This window comes from Hyperolius riggenbachi, chromosome 11, assembly GCF_040937935.1.
Source record: "Hyperolius riggenbachi isolate aHypRig1 chromosome 11, aHypRig1.pri, whole genome shotgun sequence".
In the NCBI taxonomy this organism is placed as follows: Eukaryota; Metazoa; Chordata; class Amphibia; order Anura; family Hyperoliidae; genus Hyperolius; species Hyperolius riggenbachi.
This window is the reverse complement of record NC_090656.1, coordinates 82,103,008-82,122,666: the sequence shown is the minus strand read 5'-3', so window position 1 is coordinate 82,122,666 and position 19,659 is coordinate 82,103,008. Positions and strand designations below refer to the sequence as shown.

At 47.1% G+C, this 19,659-nt stretch overlaps 1 protein-coding gene across 1 annotated transcript in view; it reads right to left on the bottom strand.

The window, feature by feature from the left end:
- The window catches only part of FNBP4 (formin binding protein 4), a 50,454-nt gene extending 36,039 nt beyond the window's left edge, over positions 1-14,415 (bottom strand). The window contains exon 1 of the mRNA XM_068260114.1: positions 14,154-14,415. Within this exon, the coding sequence (XP_068116215.1) occupies positions 14,154-14,259 (106 nt within the window). The 5' untranslated portion in view covers positions 14,260-14,415. The remainder of the gene's footprint in view (positions 1-14,153) is intronic.
- Between the last annotated feature and the right edge of the window lie 5,244 nt (positions 14,416-19,659).

Below are 19,659 nucleotides of genomic sequence, written 5' to 3'. Positions count from 1 at the left end.
GAGTGCATCACTTTCTAAACCTGGATGTATTCTACATGCCGATCTTGTCTCGCTCAGGCAATGCCCAACTTATATTTTAATGTTAATTTTTAAGGCTGGATTCACACTTGTCTGTTTTTCTGTGTTTTTTTTAAGCATAGGAAAACTGAGAACCAATGTTAATCATTGGGCTAGTTTACACTGAAATGCGTTTTTCACATGCAGAACAACTGAGAGCAATGCAGACCTGTCAGAAAACTGTTAGGGCCTGTTTCCACTACACGCAGATTGGATGCAGAATGGATGCAGAAAAACTGACTCCAATAAATGCATATGGGAAAATCTGCATCAGAAAAACTGCATTGAGGCTGCTTACACAATAAGACGTTACAGGCGCACGTTAGTGCAGCCTGTAACGCTCCCCCAACGCACAGCAATGTAACACAAGTGGGCTGTTCACACTGCCTACGTTGCGTTACATGTAACGCTGCACATTCTTCCGAAAGTGCAGCATACTATAGCGTTACAGCGGCTTAAGCCGCGTTAGACTGTCTGCACATGCTCAGTCATGTTGGGGAGGAGCGGAGAGCGGCCAGGCACATGGCTAATTAATATTCACTGCACGTTGTGACATGCAGTGTTTACTTCCTGGTGCGGCCGCTCTGTGCGGCGATTGGCCGGCGGGACCACGTGATGCCACATGCGTCCAAGAGTACGCATCACGGACGCCAGAGTGAGCTGCACAACGCGGCTCACTCTGACGTCCACATCGAAGAGCACCAGGCCTTGCGTTAGGTGCACGTTATGCGAGCTTAACTTAGCACCTAACGCAACGTCTTGGTGTGCAAGAAGCCTTAGTGGAAACAGGCCCATAGGCATTTATTGGAGTCAGTTTTTCTGCATCCAATCTGCATGTAGTGGAAACAGGCCCTTAGACAAGTGTGAATCCCACCTTGTGAAGTACCTCAAAGCCTTCCAGTATCTTTTTCCACACCATTGTTCCAGCGAAAGGTCCTTCTAAACTTACCTGACTGGAGCCAGTCGGATAGGCTTCTTCCAACTCACCTTGCAGCCCTAGAGCACGTTTCAAATCTTGGCCAGGACACAATATGAATGTATGTTCTACCTGTGCCTGCAACAGTGCCTCAAGGCACGCTAGTTCACTTCAACATTACAAAAACACAAATTAATGCCACAGATGGTTGCACCAGGGCTGTGGAGTCCAAGCAATTTTGGGTACCTGTAGTTGGGAGGTTTCATAAACTGAGGAGTGAGACTGATGAATTTTTTTTTTTACCAAATCCACAACCCTGGTAAGAATTAGACTAAGGAGTCGGAGTCGAGGAGTGGGAGCCATTTTGGGTACCTGGAGTTGGAGGTTTCATAAACGGAGGAGTCGAAGTTGAATGATTTTTGTAGCAACTCCACAGCCCTGGTTGCCCCTGCGCAGTAGAATGGAACATCTCACGCGCAGCTCCATGCTACTGCACAGGTGCAGCTGCCCTCATAAATGGAGGGGAGTGCGGCCGCAAAGAGAAAGAGGGTTGGAGCTGGCAGTGGAGAGGTCGTGGACATCAGGGACACCTCTGGATAATCCAGAGCCCTCCCCCTACTGAGGAAAGTATCTAACTTGTTTTCCTTTTAACATTACGGGTGTACTTTAACCACTTCGGGACAGGCCGCCTAAATGGCCTGATGACGTCATCAAGCCGAGACGCGACGCTGACGTCAGACGGAGCAGAGATGCCAGCCAGAGCAGAGGGGGGGCGCCATTCGTCGCTGGAACGGCGAGTGGATACTCTTCTTTCCCCCCTGCCGCTGCCGCTGTCAAAGTGGATCACTACAATCCGTCAGCGATCGTAGTGATCACGTGATCAGCAGCCATACGCGATGGCTGCTGATCACTCGGGGGAGATGCCAGCTGTCATATGACAGCTTAATCTCCCCCTCCGGGTGCGCACGATCGCATCAGGACGGTTTGTCAGCGCAGGACGTTGAATCAACGTCCGGTCAGAATGGTACCACCACCTGCTGGACGTTGATTCAATGGGCCTGGTCCGCAAGTGGTTAAGAAAAGAAAATAGTACATGCCCATAGTAGAAAAGCTGATAGATTTGTAAAAATAATGGGATAAATGGTTGACCACACCTGAACTGGTAGATCCACTTTTAATTAGGGATAGATTGTTATGTGGCATGACTAGCAGTAAATGACATAACTGGAACAAAATATATATTGTCCCCGTTTTATAAATGACACACAAGATGCACTTATAAATGACACGAGATTTTTTTAATGTATAGTTTTTGCTGTGCAACTTGTTCAACTGTACATTTGTTGTTGGTCTACCGTTACTGAATTCTGTATGACAATTTTACTTGTACTGTATATTCTACCAATGACATGTTCATTTCAACTTCTGCTGAGTTTACGTTAATAAAGATTGGTTAAGAAAAAAAAAAAAAAAAAAAAAAACACACCACCAAAGAAAAAAGTGAATACAAACTTCAGGAGGCCCCCCAGCTGGCTGCAACAATCCGTGCACAGGTCAGTCACATAAAATTCCAACAGCACATTAAAGGCCTGTACACAACTCTCAATCAATGTCGCTTGACTGGGACATTGCAGGGCCAAGACTGTGCAGATGCATCACGAGTGATGTGCACTGCTCTATGGGGGGGGGGGTCTCTCCATTCGCACAGCTGAAGTGATGCCGATTCTTGACAGAGGTGGTTCTTGGCCACCTCAGCCGAATCCCATTTGGTCTATGTACGGGTCTATAGCCCATGGGGGCACTTACAAGCCTCCAGTGTTTCATCCATGGTCCTACCACTTTTCCCTTACAGCAGGATGTGCATTGCAGAGTGCCACAAAATAGCAGGGGTTGCTCATCCACCCCTAGAATGTAAGCCAGCCCTACCAAAGTTGGCGGCGGAATCCAAACACTTCATTCCAGGACATACTTATAAAACATGCTGTGGGCTGGTTCACATTTTCGGCATGCTAATGCAATCCTGTGATGGTGATCCCACTGCAGCATTGTGATTTGTATAAAATCCCTATTGCGCTGTATGCACAATTTTCAGAGTAATTGCACTTTGAAGAAATTATGCAAAATTGCACATTCCCTTAAAATCGACAGGAAAATAGCTTTGTAAAACCATAACTACTAAGTGATTTTAATGTGAAACAGGCATGAGGGCCATACTAAAGGTGGGTACACATGTCAGATAAAAGTCTTTGGAAAATGAAAGATCACAGACCAATTCTGCCCCCTTCCATGTAGTATGAGAGCCATACTCTACACAGTCTATTCTATGGAGCTGAACTCCCCATTAGATAAAAATCTTTGCAAGATGCTGTACACAAAGATGCTGTACATTCCTGCAAAAGATCCGTTCCTGCAAAATGCATTCAAAGTCTATGATATCTGCAGATCTTGTACACACCTTGCTTAACGGACAATTATCTGCAGATCAGATCCACCAGGTTGGATCTTCAGATCTGCAGATAATTGTCAGATCTGCAGATGATGGTCCGTTAAACAAGGTGTGTATGAGGATCTGCAGATATCATAGACTATGAATGCATTTTGCAGGAACTGATCTTTTGCAGGAACAGATCTTTTGCAGATAATGATCTTTTGAATGTGTACAGCATCTTTGTGTGCAGCATCTTGCAAAGATTTTTATCTGATGAGGAGTTCAGCTCCATAGAATAGACTGTAGAGTATGGCTCTCATACTACATGGAAGGGGGTAAAATTGGTCTGTGATCTTTAATTTTCCAGAGACTTTTATCTGACGTGTGTACCCACCTTTAAGGTCAGGCACACACACAAATTTTCTATGCAACTTTATGCGTCTTAAAAATGGGCTAATTAAATCTAGCTGCATAAATTTGCACACAAAATGGACAATTCTGCATTAACAAGGAATGCATCTCATTGACCCAGGGCCGGCCCGCCCATGAGGCAGGGTGAAACTTTTGCCTCAGGCGACACCCGCCCGTCCATGTGTATGGGGGGCCGCCCGAGCTGGAGGGGATAGCGGGCAGGAAGGGGGTATTGGGCCTAGCAGCGGGGAGGGGGGGTGTCGGACCCCCCCCTCCCTCGCCTGGGTCCCCAGTCCTCCGCTCCCCTCCAGCTTTAAAAAGGTCCGTGCTGTGGCTGCAGCTATTCGTAAGAGGCAACGGGCGGGGATTACTCACCTCTTCCTCGTTCCAGGCCAGCGTGCGCTCCACTGACGTCACTTCCTGCTACGCCTGCATTGACCATCCCTACTTACTCAGCATATGGAACAAGTCCAGTCATCCCCACTAACTCTGTGGGCTCAGCTTAAAGTGAACTCAAGGAGAGAGTGATAAGGAGGCTGCCTTATTTATTTCCTTTTAAATTGAACCTAAACTGAGAAGTATATGGATTTTTCCTTTTAAAATAATACCAGTTGCCTGACACTCCCGCTGATCCTGTGTTTCTAAAAGGTGCATACACACATCAGACTATAGTCTTTGGAAAATGAAAGATCACAGACCAATCTTACAACCCTTCATGTAGTATGAGAGCCATACTCTACACAGTCTATTCTATGGAGCTGAACTCCCCATCAGAAAAAAAATCTTTGCAAGATGCTGCACACAAACATGCTGCACACACTCAAAAGATCTGTAGCTGAAAAAGATCTGTTCCTGCCAAAAATCCATTCCTGCAAATTGCAATGATAGTCTATGAGATCTGCAGATCATCATACACACATGATTTAACTGACATTCATCTGCAGATCAGATCCACCAGGATGGATTTTCAGATCTGCGGATGATTGCTTGATCTGCAGATGAATGTCAGTTAAATCATGTGTGTATGATGATCTGCAGGTTTCATAGACTATCATTGCAATTTGCAGAAATGGATTTTTGGCAGGAACAGATCTTTTGCAGATACTGATCTGTTGTGTCTGTACAGCATCTGTGTGTGCAGCATCTTGCAAAGATTTTTTTTTTTGATGTGGAGTTCAGCTACATAGAAAAGACTGTGTAGAGTATGGCTCTCAAACTACATGAAGGGTGGTAAGATTGGTCTGTCATCTTTCATTTTCCAAAGACTATAGTCGGATGTGTGTATGAGCCTTAATACTTTTAGCCAAAGCCCCTCAAGCATGCAAATCGAGTGCTCGGACTGAAGTCAGACTGGATTAGCTGCATGCTTGTTTCAGGTATGTGATTCAGCCACTACTGCGGCCAAAGAGATCAGCAGGACTGACAAGCAACTGGTATTGTTTAAAAGAAAAAAATCCATATCCGTCTCCGTTAAGGTTCCCTTTAAACAATACCACTGCCTGGCAGTCCTTCTGGTATCTTTAGCTACAATAGTATCTCGAATACATACCTGAAAAAAGCATGTAGCTAATCCAGTCAGACTTCACACATCTGATCTGCATGCTTGTTCCAGGTCCATGGATAAAAGTATTAGAGGCAGAGGATCAGGAGGGCAGCTAGGCAATTTACATTTTTTTTTATTAGAAAAACATGGCAATCTCCATATTTCTCACACTTCAGGTGACCTTTAAGCCCAATCTACACCATACGATTTGATTATGATTCTATTTACGATCCGATTAAATCCAACATGTCCGATCGGGATTCGATTCAATTCGATTTGCCATTGCAAAACAATGGCAAATCGAATTGAATCGAATCCCGATCGGACATGTTGGATTTAATTGGATCGTAAATAGAATCGTATAAAGAATCGTATCGTGTAGATGGGGATTTAAGCCTCTTTCCCTCAGGGCTCTTTTACACTACACACGATCTGGTTTTAAACAGTTCTGCATGCTGGGTTTTTCCTCACTGTGTTCCTAAGCAGACTGGAATCGCATTTCAATTTGCAGTTTAACCACCCTGGCGTTCTGATTAAATCGCCAGGGTGGCTGCGGGAGGGTTTTTTTTAAATAAAAAAAAAACTATTTCATGCAGCCAACTGAAAGTTGGCTGCATGAAAGCCCACTAGAGGGCGCTCCGGAGGCGATCTTCCGATCGCCTCCGGCGCCCAGAACAAACAAGGAAGGCCGCAATGAGCGGCCTTCCTTGTTTTGCTTATATCGTCGCCATAGCGACGAGCGGAGTGACGTCATCGACGTCAGCCGACGTCGTGACGTCAGCCGCCTCCGATCCAGCCCTTAGCGCTGGCCGGAACTTTTTGTTCCGGCTACGCTGGGCTCAGGCGGCTGGGGGGACCCTCTTTCGCCGCTGCTCGCGGCGAATCGCCGCAGAGCGGCGGCGATCAGGCAGCACACGCGGCTGGCAAAGTGCCGGCTGCGTGTGCTGCTTTTTATTTCATTAAAATCGGCCCAGCAGGGCCTGAGCGGCAGCCGCTGGCGGTGTTGGACGAGCTGAGCTCGTCCAGACCGCTCAGCTGGTTAACCACTTAAGGACCAGAGCCTTTTTCTCCATTCAGACCACTGCAGCTTTCACGGTTTATTGCTCGGTCATACAACCTACTATCTAAATGAATTTTATCTCCTTTTCTTGTCACAAATACAGCTTTCTTTTGGTGCTATTTGATTGCTGCTGCGAGTTTTAGTTTTTATTATATTCATCAAAAAAGACATGAATTGTCTCAAAAAAATGATTTTTTACTTTCTGTGCTGACATTTTTCAAATAAAGTAAAATTTCTGTATACATGTTTGTCCAAATTTATTGTGCTACATGTCTTATCAGTGGGTGATTAGATGGCAGAACAGATGTAAACGATGCACTTTGGAGGTGATCTGAGGGTAGGTCTGCGGGCGATCTGATGGTGTGGGAGGGTGATCAGATGCCCGTAAGAGGCAGGTTAGGGTCCGATCTGATGGGAGGCAGTGACAGGTGGTGACAGGGCGATTGACGGGTGATTACAAGGGAGGATAGATGTATACAGTACACCGGGGGGGAGGGGGGGGGGAGGGGGAGGATCTGAAAGTGTGGGGGGTGATCAGGAGCCCCCAGAGGGCAGTTTAGGGACTAGTTAAAAAAAATAGCGCTGACAGATAGTGACAGGGAGTGATTGATGGATGATTAGGTGCAAACAGGGGTCTGAGGGGTGGGCAGGGGGGGTCTGAGGGGTGCTGTGGGGGATCAAGGGAAGGGGGGGGGGGAGATTAGTGTGCTTGGGTGCTTACCTGCGTGGCTGCAGCCTGCCCTGGTGGTCCCTCGATCACTGGGACCACCAGGGTAGGAGGCAGCCTGTATACGACGCTTTGTATACATTACAAAGCGTATTACACGCTTGTATGGCGGCGATCTGGTAGCTAGTATTCCGCCGGTGCTTCTGAATGGCCGGCGGGTTACTGCGCGAGGGGGGTGGAGCCTGTCGCCGGCAGCTGATCGTGTCACGAATGACGCGATCGCCGCATAACCACGCCTGCAGCCGAGGCGTGGTTATGCGGCTTAAGGCGGTTGGCAAGTGGTTGCCGGAAAGTTACCTGTGAGTCACATGATAGGAATCATGAGCAGTAGAGAGAGAGATGCACGGCGACAGAGGAAACTTCGGTGGCGGCGCTGGAAGTCTTGAGATGTACTCTGCTCCTGCTCTCGGGGTTTGCTTTTTGGGGTAAGAAGACATCCGCACCTGTTTCTGCTGGAGGGGGGGGGGGAGACACCCACACCTGTTTATGGGGGGAGAAGATAATCGCACAGGCTCCTGCTGGGAGCGGGGGGGAGAGCTGACAGGGGACGGAATCTGGCGGTCGATCTCCCAGTGGGAGGGGGTGCGGCTGAGTGACCCTGCTGCTTCCAAGACAGGCAGATTGTAAAGTGGCAGCTGCGAACATCTGGGGGTCTTCCAACATATCGATATAAACTGTATATCTACAGATATAATCTATCTACTGTAGGGGGCGGGGGCAGCAGCAACATCTGACAACCTGTACTAAAGGGGCGGGTGACTTCAGCTTCGTGGGAGTGTCTGAGGGCTAGGAGTTGGGAGGGCTAATCCTACTAATATTATAAATGGGAAAGTTCGGATGTTTGGATGTTTGTTACTTGATCACACAAAAACAGCTGAATGGATTTTAATTGAAATTTGGCACACACATAGTACATAACCTGGAATAACATATACCGTATTTTTCGGACTATAAGACGCACTTTTTCTCCTCCAAAAGTGGAGGAGAAAAGTCAGTGCGTCTTATAGTCTGAATACTACATATTTGGATCTGTGCCTGCCTCAGTCAGTGTCCGCCATAGACAGCCGCACATCTCAATCCCTGTGTTCCTGTGTCCTATGTGTCCCCTTTCCCGCCTCTCCCTTCTATCCCGATGTCCTACTCATCCGTCCGTGTCCACCAGTGTGCTCGAGTACATACTTGTAGCTGAGCTGTGTTGCGGTGTACTCCGTGTCCCCCATGACTTATTTTCTGATCGCGGTGTCCTGCATGTTCCTATCACTTATTTCCTGATCGCAGTGTCCTGTGTGTCCCCATCACGTATTTCCCGATCTCGATGTCCTCCTCCATCCCGGTGCCTGCCAGCGTTTTAGACACAAACTAGGAGGCGCACAGTTCCCCACATTAACGTGCACAGCTTTGCCGATCTATGAGCCAATCAGGCTGGGGGCGCTGCCCCAGCCAGCCAATCATGCTGCTCGATGTTTTCTGCTCTAATCAAACAGCACCCGATAGTCCCGAGGGCGGGAGCACAGTCTGTCTTTGGAGCCAATCACGGCACTCCCTCAGTAGCAGGGAGTGCACTGATTGGCCCCACTGATGGAGCTGTTGTCCCGCCCATAGATCAGTCCTGTGACTTTTGAATGGAGGAAGCTGCGTGGCTGCCAGTTTGAATCTGAAAGGCTGGATGACACGTGGGGCGCCGGAGGACAACGGCCAGGTGTACCGGCGAGCACCAGCAATAGACGATACATAAGACATGGGGACATGAAGAACGGGAATAGCTACAAGTATGTACAGTATTAAATGCACTGGCTGACACAGGGACAGAGGAGGACATCAGCAATAGAACAGAAAAAAAAAAGAGATGGGGACACAGGAACAGAGGGATTAAGATGCCCAGCAGATGAGTGACAGGGGACATGGAGGACACAGTGGAATACAGGGATTGAGATGCCCTGCTACATGTACTGTATGTATGTATGTAACTCACTGGTGGACATGAGGATGGAGGAGGGGGACATGGAAATAGAAGGGAGATGAGGGATAGAGGACACAGGGATAGAGATGCCAGACAAAGTATTTAACACACTAGAGGACATGGTGAGGGTAGAAGGGACGAGGGGATAGAGGACAGAGAGTACGGGGACAGAGGGACAGAGAACATGGGACAGAGAAAGGAGGAAAGAGGACACGGACACCAGGGGACCTAGGAGGACAGAGGACACAGAAGGTTCAAGGAAGGTACAAGAGGTAAATAATAATTGGGAGGAAAAGGTCCATAAGATGCCCATGCACCATAGACACACCAGGTTTAGTAAATTATTTTTTCCCTTGAATTTTGTCCTCTAAACCTAGGTGCGTCTTATGGTCCAGAGCGTCTTCTAGTCCGAAAAATACGGTAGGATACTTTTTATTCCCATAACCAAAAAGTGGGCAGAGACAAATACAAATTTCACTGAAAAACTTAAACTGCAGCCATTCTTACACGGTTAATAGCAGGGTTCTCAAACTTTGCACAGTTGGTCACTGGGTGACTGAGATTAATATTCAGAAAAGTGGGTGGAGCCTACAACAGCCAATCAAAATTCACCTATTGATTTTCAAGGGGAAAATGTCATTGCTGCCATTCTTGCACTGTTAATGGCACAAGCCTCAAAACGGGTAAAGTTGTCCTTGGGTGACTGGGGTTCAGATTCAGAAAAGGAGGTGGAGCCACAAACAGCCAATCAGATTTGTTTCATTTCAATGCAAGTTATTGATGCCAAAGACTGCAAAGCTCACAAACTTGGTCATTGAGTAATTAAGTAATTGTGTGTTAGGGTTAGAAAAATGGGCGCAGCCAATACCAGCCAGATACATACACGGGCAACGCCAGGACATCAGTGGGCTTAGAAAAAATACAAATTTCACTGGGAAAATGTAAACTGCAGCCATTCTTACACTGTTAATGGTAGGGTTCTCAAACTGTGGACAGTTGGTCACTGGGTGACTGGGATTAATCATAAAATATATAAAAATAGAATATTTAATTGCTGCCTTTCTTGCACGGTTAAGGACACAAGCTTGAAACCGGGTACAGTTGGTCATTGGGGACTGGGGTTTAAATTCAGAAAAGAGGGTGGAGCCACAGCCAATCAGATTTTTTTCATTTCAATGCAAATTATTGCTGCCAAACACTGCAAAGCTTACAAACTAGGTAATTGAGTAATTATGTGTTAGGCCTGGAACCCACTGAAATCCGCAAAACGCAACAGCTAGCGTTTTGTCTGGCCGGTTTGCAAGCGGATTCATGTGCGTTTTCGGTCGCGTTTTGCAACAGTGTATTTTTTTGCTCAGCGGTTGTGTAGCGTTTTGCGTTTTTATCCTGATTGGTCCTGTGAATTATTTTTAATTTTGTTACAGTGTGCTGAACCGCAAAACGCTAGCAAAACCGCTCAGTTTAGGTTTTGCTGAGCGTTTCTGCTAGCGTTTCAATACTTTACATTGAAGCACTAACGCTCCCAAAATGCTGCAGGTCCTGCGTTTGCGTTTCTGGGAAACGCAAACGCTCCTGTGGAAGTTGCCCCAACCATTTACATCAGCTGAGCGTTTTGGCAAAACGCTAGCGTATCGCAGCGCTGCCAAAATGCTCAAAAAAACGCTCTTGTGGGTTCCAGCCCTTAGAGTTAGAAAAGTGTGTGTGTGGAGGAGGGAGCCAACACCAGCCAAATACATACTCGAGCAACGCCGGGCCATCAGATAGTGAGTACTAAATCAGGAGGAAGAGTGGAAAGCAGGGTAAGGGAGGATATTACATCACGATTGGCTTCAGACACAGACAGTCAAAAATGGAACCGGGCAGGAACTGTCAGGAACATAAATCTCTGTATATACTATATAAAAATCAACGCAATCAAAACGTGAACAGTGCAATGCATATGTTATGTAAGTACAGCAAGTATTTATCTACTGATGTGTTTTTTTTCTCTGAGACCCTATTCCTAACAGCTCCTTTTTAAACCGAAAATTGTTGAGCCCTAGTGTCTACTGACTCCTTGAACTTACTTCCTGGTCAGGAGGGTCGCCGCTTACTGCGCAGGCGTTGACTGGCAACACGCGTTCCATGATCACGCGCCGTGAGCACTCTGCGCATTCACACTATGTAGTTGTGACAGAGCATATGTGAAGAGCACTCCCGGACAAGCAATGAAGGACGTGTGGTGCCATTGCCAGGCAGTGCCTCCGCAGTAAGCAGTGACCCTCCCGACCGGGCAGCAAGTTTGGGGAGGGGGGGGAGGGGCAGTAGACACTGACAAAGGAGGATGAAGGAGAACGGGGGGGGGGGGGGAGCAGTGGGCATGAGGATAGACCATAACACATGCCTGCAAACCCCTCCCCCCGTTTAATTCAATTTGCACTAAGGTGTCTTTTAAGTGTACCCAAAGTGGAAAAAATAAAATACATGCTCTTGCTAATGCAATGCTATGGGGAATTTTTATAAAATCACATCGCTCAAGTGGGATCACATCCACAGCATTACATTAGCAAGAGTTTTCAAATCGCAAAGGGCTCAGAAAATCACTCCTAGTGGGTTTCTGGCCTAAATCTGTGTTATGCCCCATACACACACGCAACAGCGGTCTTTTATGCAGCACAATTGTCAAACAACTTTTGTTGTGAAACCAGTTGAAACAAAAACAAAACAACCCCCCCCCCCCCCAAAAAAAAAGTATTTTGCTATTGTTCAAACAGCTGATAAGACTGATAAGAAGTCAATCCGATTGTTGGATTGACTTCTTAACAGCTTTTTGAAGAATAGCAAAATACTTTTTTTAGTTGTTTCAACTTGTTTCATAACAAAAGTTGTTTGACAATTGTGCTGCATAAAAAACCGCTGTTGAGCGTGTGTATGGGGCTTTAGTTAGCCCTTCTGCTTTGCTGAGACAATCCATCCCACCTCATGGGTGTGGCAGATCAAGGTGCTAATTAGACAGCATAAATATTATACCGGTGTACCTAAAGCTAAGTACACACGGACCAACCTGCAGCCTGATCATCATCCAACAGACTAAAGTCAGATGATAATCAGGCATGTGTATGCGTGCAAACAACTTGATGAGCAAAGGATAACAGGCGGCTTGATTAATCGAACTGTGAGATCTATGTTGGTCTGATATGCAGTTGGTGTGTGTGTACAAGTTGTTTGAAAGACTTGTACTTGTTTTGAATGTGTAGTCAATTAACTCAATGTTAATTGAGTTGGTTGTTTAGCCGTCTAGGTGTATGTACAGGTCATGTGACTCGTCATGTTTGTCATGTGCATGTTGGACGTGTGTATGTGCCTTTAGACCAGCTACAATAAAGGCCACTGCAAAATGCGCACAACCTACGCAAGTACGGCTGCGCCTGTATGTCACAGGTCTGTGGAGTAGGTACAAAAATCATCCAACTCTTCAGTTTACGAAAATTCCAACTCCAGGTACCCAAGAATTACTCCAACTCCTCAGCCCTGTATGCCAAATCAGCTCATAGACCAGTGCTACCGCAAAGGCATGTGCCAAACTTGTGCAGGCACAGTACATCTGCACTTTTACATAAAGAGGAGCGGGTACTAGTCTAGTTTTAGGGGATCCAGCAGGAAACATCATAGGGAAATTCCAGTATGTGATTTGGTGGACAGCACCCTCTTAAAACTACTAGCTTTCAGATAGGTTAAAGTAAATGACACCCACACTCTAAGGTCAATCACAATGCTTTGTGCTGTAGACTCTACAACCCCCGGTCCACTGGAGGTTCGTGGGTCTAGCCTCTTGCCCCCACCTTCCCCTCGCGGCCGCCGTTTTCTCTCTTATATTCCCCTTGCCTCTATGCGTGTTATTGTGCTTAACAGCAGCGCGCCCTGTGGCTTTTGTGATAAGCAGAAAGCAGGAGAGCGGCTTCCTGTAGCGGCGATGTGTATCGCCGTTACCAGGGGAACCGCTCTCCAGCTTCCCTCCTCATCACAGCAGCCACGGGGCACGCTGCTGTGAAGCACAATAATACGCATGGAGGTAAGGGGAATATAAGCAGAGGGGGGGGGGGGCGCTATACTGGGCACTATACTACCTATGCTGGGGCACTATACTAGCTATACTGCGGTAACTAAACCACTGGGACAAGTATGCTTGCTATGCCGCCGCACCACCCAACAGCCCCCAACACGTAACACACACCCCCCCCCCAGTAAAATATTTGGTTGGATAGCAGTCCCCGATCAGAAAAAGGTTGGGGACCCCTGCTGTAGAGGGTGCTGTAACTGTTGAACCGGGCTCTAGTCTAGTTGACCCAGCAGGAAACCTCATTGGGAAATTCTGCTGTTATTGAGTGGACAACACCCTCTAAAACAGGTTGAAGTAAACCACGCCTACACAACTGGGCCAATCACAACACTTCATGCTGTAGAGGGTGTTGGGATTGGAGAACGGTTCCCTATGAGGTTTCAGCACTACACTTTAGGGGACCGCAGCAGGAAAACTCATAGGGAAAATCAACTAATGTGATTGGATGGACAGCACCCTCCCGAACTGCTAGGTTTCCAGTAGGTTGTAGTGAACTACACTCACGCTATTTGTCTAATCACAAGGCTTTGCAGTGTAAGAAGGTGCTTTGATTGGAGAACGGTTCCCTATGAGGTTTCCTGCTGCATCCCCTAAAGTAGACTAGCACCAAGGTTTCCTGCTAGGTCCCCTAAACTAGAGTAGCGTCGAGGAGCATGGTCATGAAAAACATAGGGTCCCAAGTAACAGTGGTCTCCAGAGGCTTCCCTCTTTTTAATATCTGGGTTTTTTTTTATTCTGCCTTGGAAATATCCTCATCACTCAGCTTCCTCCTATCCCAACTCACTCAATGGAATCAGCCCAGCCCTTCAAACCAAATCAGGTAATGATTCAACCCAGCCCCAACCTCACTCCCTGGAGCAAGCCCCGCACCTCTGCGGCAACCGTAATGCAGCCAAGCAAACCCAACCCGTGCCATACAGTTCCCATAGAGCCACCTCGCGGCCGACCTTACCCTCAGATCCAGAGCCCGCCTCCTCCCGGGTAGCAGCACGCGGTCCCGGCGGTGACAGCTGTAGGATCGGTCTCCGGCCCGGCACGGCCCGCGTCTTTTTCCCCATGACAGAGAGCGCACACAGCCTTTCGGCCTAGGGGGCGCAGAGCTATCACGTCACTTCCTAGCGCCGTCTGCGTCACCGGATCGAGCTTTTCCAGGAAGCACGTGACCGCGCAGTGATTACGTCACATTACAGTAGCTGTACTGTACGAGGAAGGGAGTGTTATGTGCAAACCGAGCGTAGAAGAGAAAAAAAAATCATCTATATACCGTTCTTCAACAGTTGAATCTCAACTAAACGGACGTTCCTAAGCTCACTGTTATCAGACTGTGTACCTCAGCCTTACAGAGTGCTGACTAAGGTTACAGAGAGAACCTTATGGGGTTTTAGCTGCAAAAGTATGCGATGTTGCTAATGGGTCAGGATTGGCGTGACAGCAATTCAGGATATACTGACAGCAATTTTTAGTTTGTTGGTTTTCAACATGGTGACATGGAAAGCAATGCTCTTCAGTGATTTACAGTGACACTGAAGGAAAAAAATGTACAGTCCTGGCCAAAAGTTTTGAGACTATAAAATATTGGAAATTAGAAAAGTTGGTGCTTAAGTTATTATAATAGCAATTTGCATATATTCCAGAATGTTATTAAGAGTGTTCACATGAATTGCATAGTCATTCTTTGCTATGAAAATTAACTGAATCCCCAAAAAACACCTTTCCACTGCATTTCGTTGCTGTCATTAAAGGACCTGCTGAGATCATTTCAGTAATTGTCTTAACTCAGGTGAGAATGTTTAGGAGCACAAGGCTGGAGATCATTATGTCAAGCAGATTGGGTTAGAATGGCAGACTTGGCATGTTAAAAGGAGGGTGATGCTTGAAACCATTGATCTTCCATTGTTAACCATGGTGACCAGCAAAGAAACGCATGCTGCCATCATTGAGTTGCATAAAAATGGCTTCACAGGCAAGGATATTGTGGCTACTAACATTGCTCCTAAATCAACAATTTATAGGATCATCAAGAACTTCAAGGAAAGAGGTTCAATTCTTGTTAAGAAGGCTTCAGGGCGTCCAAGAAAGTCCAGCAAGAGCCAGGATCGTCTCCTAAAGAGGATTCAACTGCAGAATCTGAGTGCAACCAGTGCAGAGGTTGCTCAGGAATGGCAGCAGGCAGGTGTGAGCGCATCTGCACGCACAGTGAGGCGAAGACTTTTGGAAGATAGCCTGGTGTCAAGCAGGGCTGAGGGGTCAGTAAAAAAATCCACAGACTCCGACTCAGGTTAGGATTCCTCGACTCCGACTCCTCTAATTTGCATATTACAGTCTTGTTGATTGAAAGTATGTAACATAAAAAGCATCTCTTAACTGCCAACGCTTAGGAATTTTAAAAGGCAACTGAACTGAGAGGGATATGGAGGCTGCCATATTTATTCCCTTTTAAACAATACTAGTTACCTGGCTATCCAGCTGATCTTCTGCCTCTAATACTTTTAGTCATAGACTTAGGCCTTGTTATTTTTTATTTATTTATTTATTTGTTGTATTTATAAAGCGCCAACATATTACGCAGCGCTGGACATTAATTTAGGTTACAGACAATATTTAGGGGTGACAAACAGCAATATGACAATACAGGAATACAAGAAAACCAGATCACACAGCACAGTATGAGTACAAGGTAATGCTTAGTCAGTCACTGGATGGGAGCATGGAGTTAGGCAAGTTAGGTTCACTCAAATGCATAGCATGGGTGCACAGTAATAGAGGTGCATGATCAGGTAGGACACAAAAGGAGTGAGGACCCTGCCCAAAGGCTTACAATCTAGAGGGAGAGGTATGGACACGAGAGGTAGGGGACCAGAGTTCGGCTGTGGGTTTAGAGCAATTGTGAGGGGTGGTAGGCAAGAGTGAAAAGGTGAGTTTTGAGGGCCTTCTTGAAGGTGTTGAAGGAGGGGGCTGCCCTAATGGGTGGAGGTAGGGAGTTCCATAGTGTCGGAGCGGCTCTTGAGAAGTCTTGGAGGCGTGCATGGGACTGGGTGATGCGGGGGACGGTCAGGCGAAGTTCATTGGAGGAGCGGAGTGAGCGGCTTGGTGTGTATCTCTGAGTAAGATCAGAAATGTAGGTTGGACAGGTTTTGTGGATGGATTTGTAGGTCAGACACAATCTCTTGAATCTGATTCTGGACTGGATAGGAAGCCAGTGGAGGGATTCACGAAGGGGAGCCGCCCTGGTGGAGCGATGGGAGGAGTGGATAATTCTGGCAGCCGCATTCATGATGGACTGCAGTGGGGCTATTCGGGTCTTAGGGAGTCCAGACAGAAGGGCATTGCAGTAGTCGAGGCGGGAAATTATGAGGGCATGGATGAGGAGTTTGGTGGTGGCAGGGGTCAGGAAAGGGCGAATCTTACAGATGTTACGAAGGTGGAAGTTGCAGGACTTTGTGAGGTTTTGGATGTGGGGAGTGAAGGAGAGTGCGGAGTCCAGGGTGACACCCAGACAGCGGGCTTGAGAGGTAGGGTGAATAGTAGTGTGGTTAACAGTGACCTGCACATCTGGGAGGTCCAGGGATGACTGGGGTGGGAAGATCATAAATTCCGTTTTGTCTAGATTTAGTTTTAGGAACCTAGCGGACATCCAGGAGGAGATGGCAGATAGGCAGGAGGAGACCTTGTCCATGGTAGTGGTGGATATGTCAGGGGTGTGGAGATAGATTTGGGTGTCATCTGCATACAGATGATAGTTAAAACCCATGGAGGAGATAACCTTGCCAATGGAGGATGTGTATAGGGAGAACAGTAGGGGGCCAAGGACCGAGCCTTGGGGGACTCCCACTGAGAGGTGGTTGGGGGTGGACGAGGACTCATTGAAGGAGGTCGTGAAGGAGCGGTTGGAGAGGTAGGATGAAAGCCAGGTCAGGGCGAGATCGTGAATGCCCATGGATTGGAGGGACTGGAGGAGTGCACATTTGGAAGCGCGTATGACGTGGTAACATGCAAATACGGCTGAAGGGTATAGATTGCTGTTCAACTGCACAGCGTAGCAGTACAGTGTGCTATGATATGCTTGCGTACTGCTGCATGCATACCGCCCGCAAGCGTAGAGCTGACCCATTCAGTGTCAATGGATGGGATCAGCAATGCAGTGGGAAGCAGCGCAGATGGCGTGCGATTGTACACATTGCATTCCGATCTCACGGCCATCTACGCTGCATAGATGTGAACGAGGCCTAAAACTAGTCCTTGGTAAGAATACTTGTAGAAGGTACAGACAGAAACAAAGAACATCTATCAGGCCCTAGGCAATGTAACTATGGGTACATGTAAGAGTGATGTGCATGTATTCTGCAGGAGAATGAGTGGATTCTTCCTCCATTACACATTCTTCATGTACAATCTGAATCAAGTTTATGGGTGATAGACAGCACCTCTGTGTTCAATGTGCACAACATTCTCAGTGGATTCCCTGCAGCTCTGTGGGGAGTGCATATGTACAGTATAGTACAACTGTGTAACTTAAAACAAACCTTAGACAGAACTCGCCATACTCCTAACAAAATACCTTGTGGTGTTGTCTTTCTAAAATGGGGTCACTTGTGGGGTTCCTAAAACTGCCCTGGAATTTTAGGGGCCCTAAACCGTGAGGCGTAGTCTTGAAACCAAATGTCTCAAAATGACCTGTGAAATCCTAAAGGTATTCATTGGACTTTGGGCCCCTTAGCGCAGTTAGGGTGCAAAAAAGTGCCACATGTGGTATCGCTGTACTCAGGAGAAGTAGTATAATGTGTTTTGGAGACTCCGACTCCTCTAATTTGCATATTACAATCTTGTTGATTGAAAGTATGTAACATGAAATTCGTCTCTAACTGCCAACGCTTAGGAATTTTAAAAGACAACTGAAGTGAGAAGGATATAGAGACTGCCATATTTATTCCCTTTAGTCATAGACTAAAACTAGTCCTTGGTAAGAGTACTTGTAAAAGGTACAGGTCGGAACAAAGAACATCTATCAGGCCCTAGCCAATGTAACTGTGGGTACATGTAAGAGTGATGTGCATGTATTCTGCAGGAGAATGAGTGGATTCTTCCTCCATTACACATTCTTCATGTACAATCTGAATCAAGTTTATGGGTGATAGACAGCACCTCTGTGTTCAATGTGCACAACATTCGCAGTGGATTCCCTGCAGCTCTGTGGGGAGTGCATATGTAGAGTATAGTACTACTGTGCAACTTAAAACAAACCTTAGACAGATGAAAGTTTTATTTATACCTGGGGCTTCCTCCAGACCCCTTCAGGCTAATCAGTTCCTCGCTGTCCTCCACTGCCACCTGGTTCTTCTGCTATATGAGTCCAGGCACTTGAGCCAGTCGGGCGCAGTGCGCATGCACACACTCTGCCGCCAGGAACGTTCTAAACCTGCGTAATATTGCGCAGATGCAGAACGCTCCTGGCTGTGGAAGCAGCTCGCGGCCGGACTGCGATGACTGGCTGAATTACCGGGACTCATAGCAGAAGATCCAGGTTGTGGAAGAGGACAGCAAGGGACTAATTAGCCTGAAGGGGGCTGGAGGAAGCCCCAGGTATGTATAAAACTTTTGTTTTCATCCATCTCAGGTACCCTTTCATTCGTAGTCACCAAACCAAATTTTAACAACATAACAAATTATTTGATTTCATGAGCAAAAGGTGTGCATACATTTGTATAAACCAGCATCAACACAGAATTATTTGCATCTCATTGACCATCTCTATTAGTGACAAAGCTACACATCAGGCTTTAGTCTTAAAGAGGAACTGTAACATGAAAAGATCCCCTGGGGGGTACTCACCTCGGGTGGGGGAAGCCTCCGGATCCTAATGAGGCTTCCCACGCCGTCCTCCATCCGTCAGGGGTCTCGCTGCAGCCCTCCGTGGAGTCCGTGCAGCGGTGACGTCAATATTTACCTTCCTGGCTCCTGCGCTCTGACGGCTGTCGGCTCCGAACTACACGGAAATACCCGATCGCCGTCGGGTCCGCTCTACTGCTCAGGCGCAAGTGTCCTGCGCCTGCGCAGTAGAGCGGACCCGAATGAGATCGGGTATTTCCGTGTAGTTCGGAACGGAAAGCCGCCACAGCACCCCCGCTGGAGCCAGCAAAGGTAAATATTGAACTGACAGTCGGCACAGTCACCGGCTGTTCGGAGGGCTGCGGCGAGACCCCCGTGGGACAGAGGACGTCGTGGGAAGCCTCATTAGGATCCGGAGGCTTCCCCCACCCGAGGTGAGTACCCCCCAGGGGATCTTTTTAATGTTACAGAGTCTCTTTAAAGCATAGATGTTATTTAGTATAAATAAAATATTCCTGTGTACACATCATATATACAGTTACAATCAGATATGTATATCTAACTTTAAAAATACAGGGACTGCTTTATTGAAGCAGCATAAGTAATTACTTTTGATTGGTTTATTTCATTTT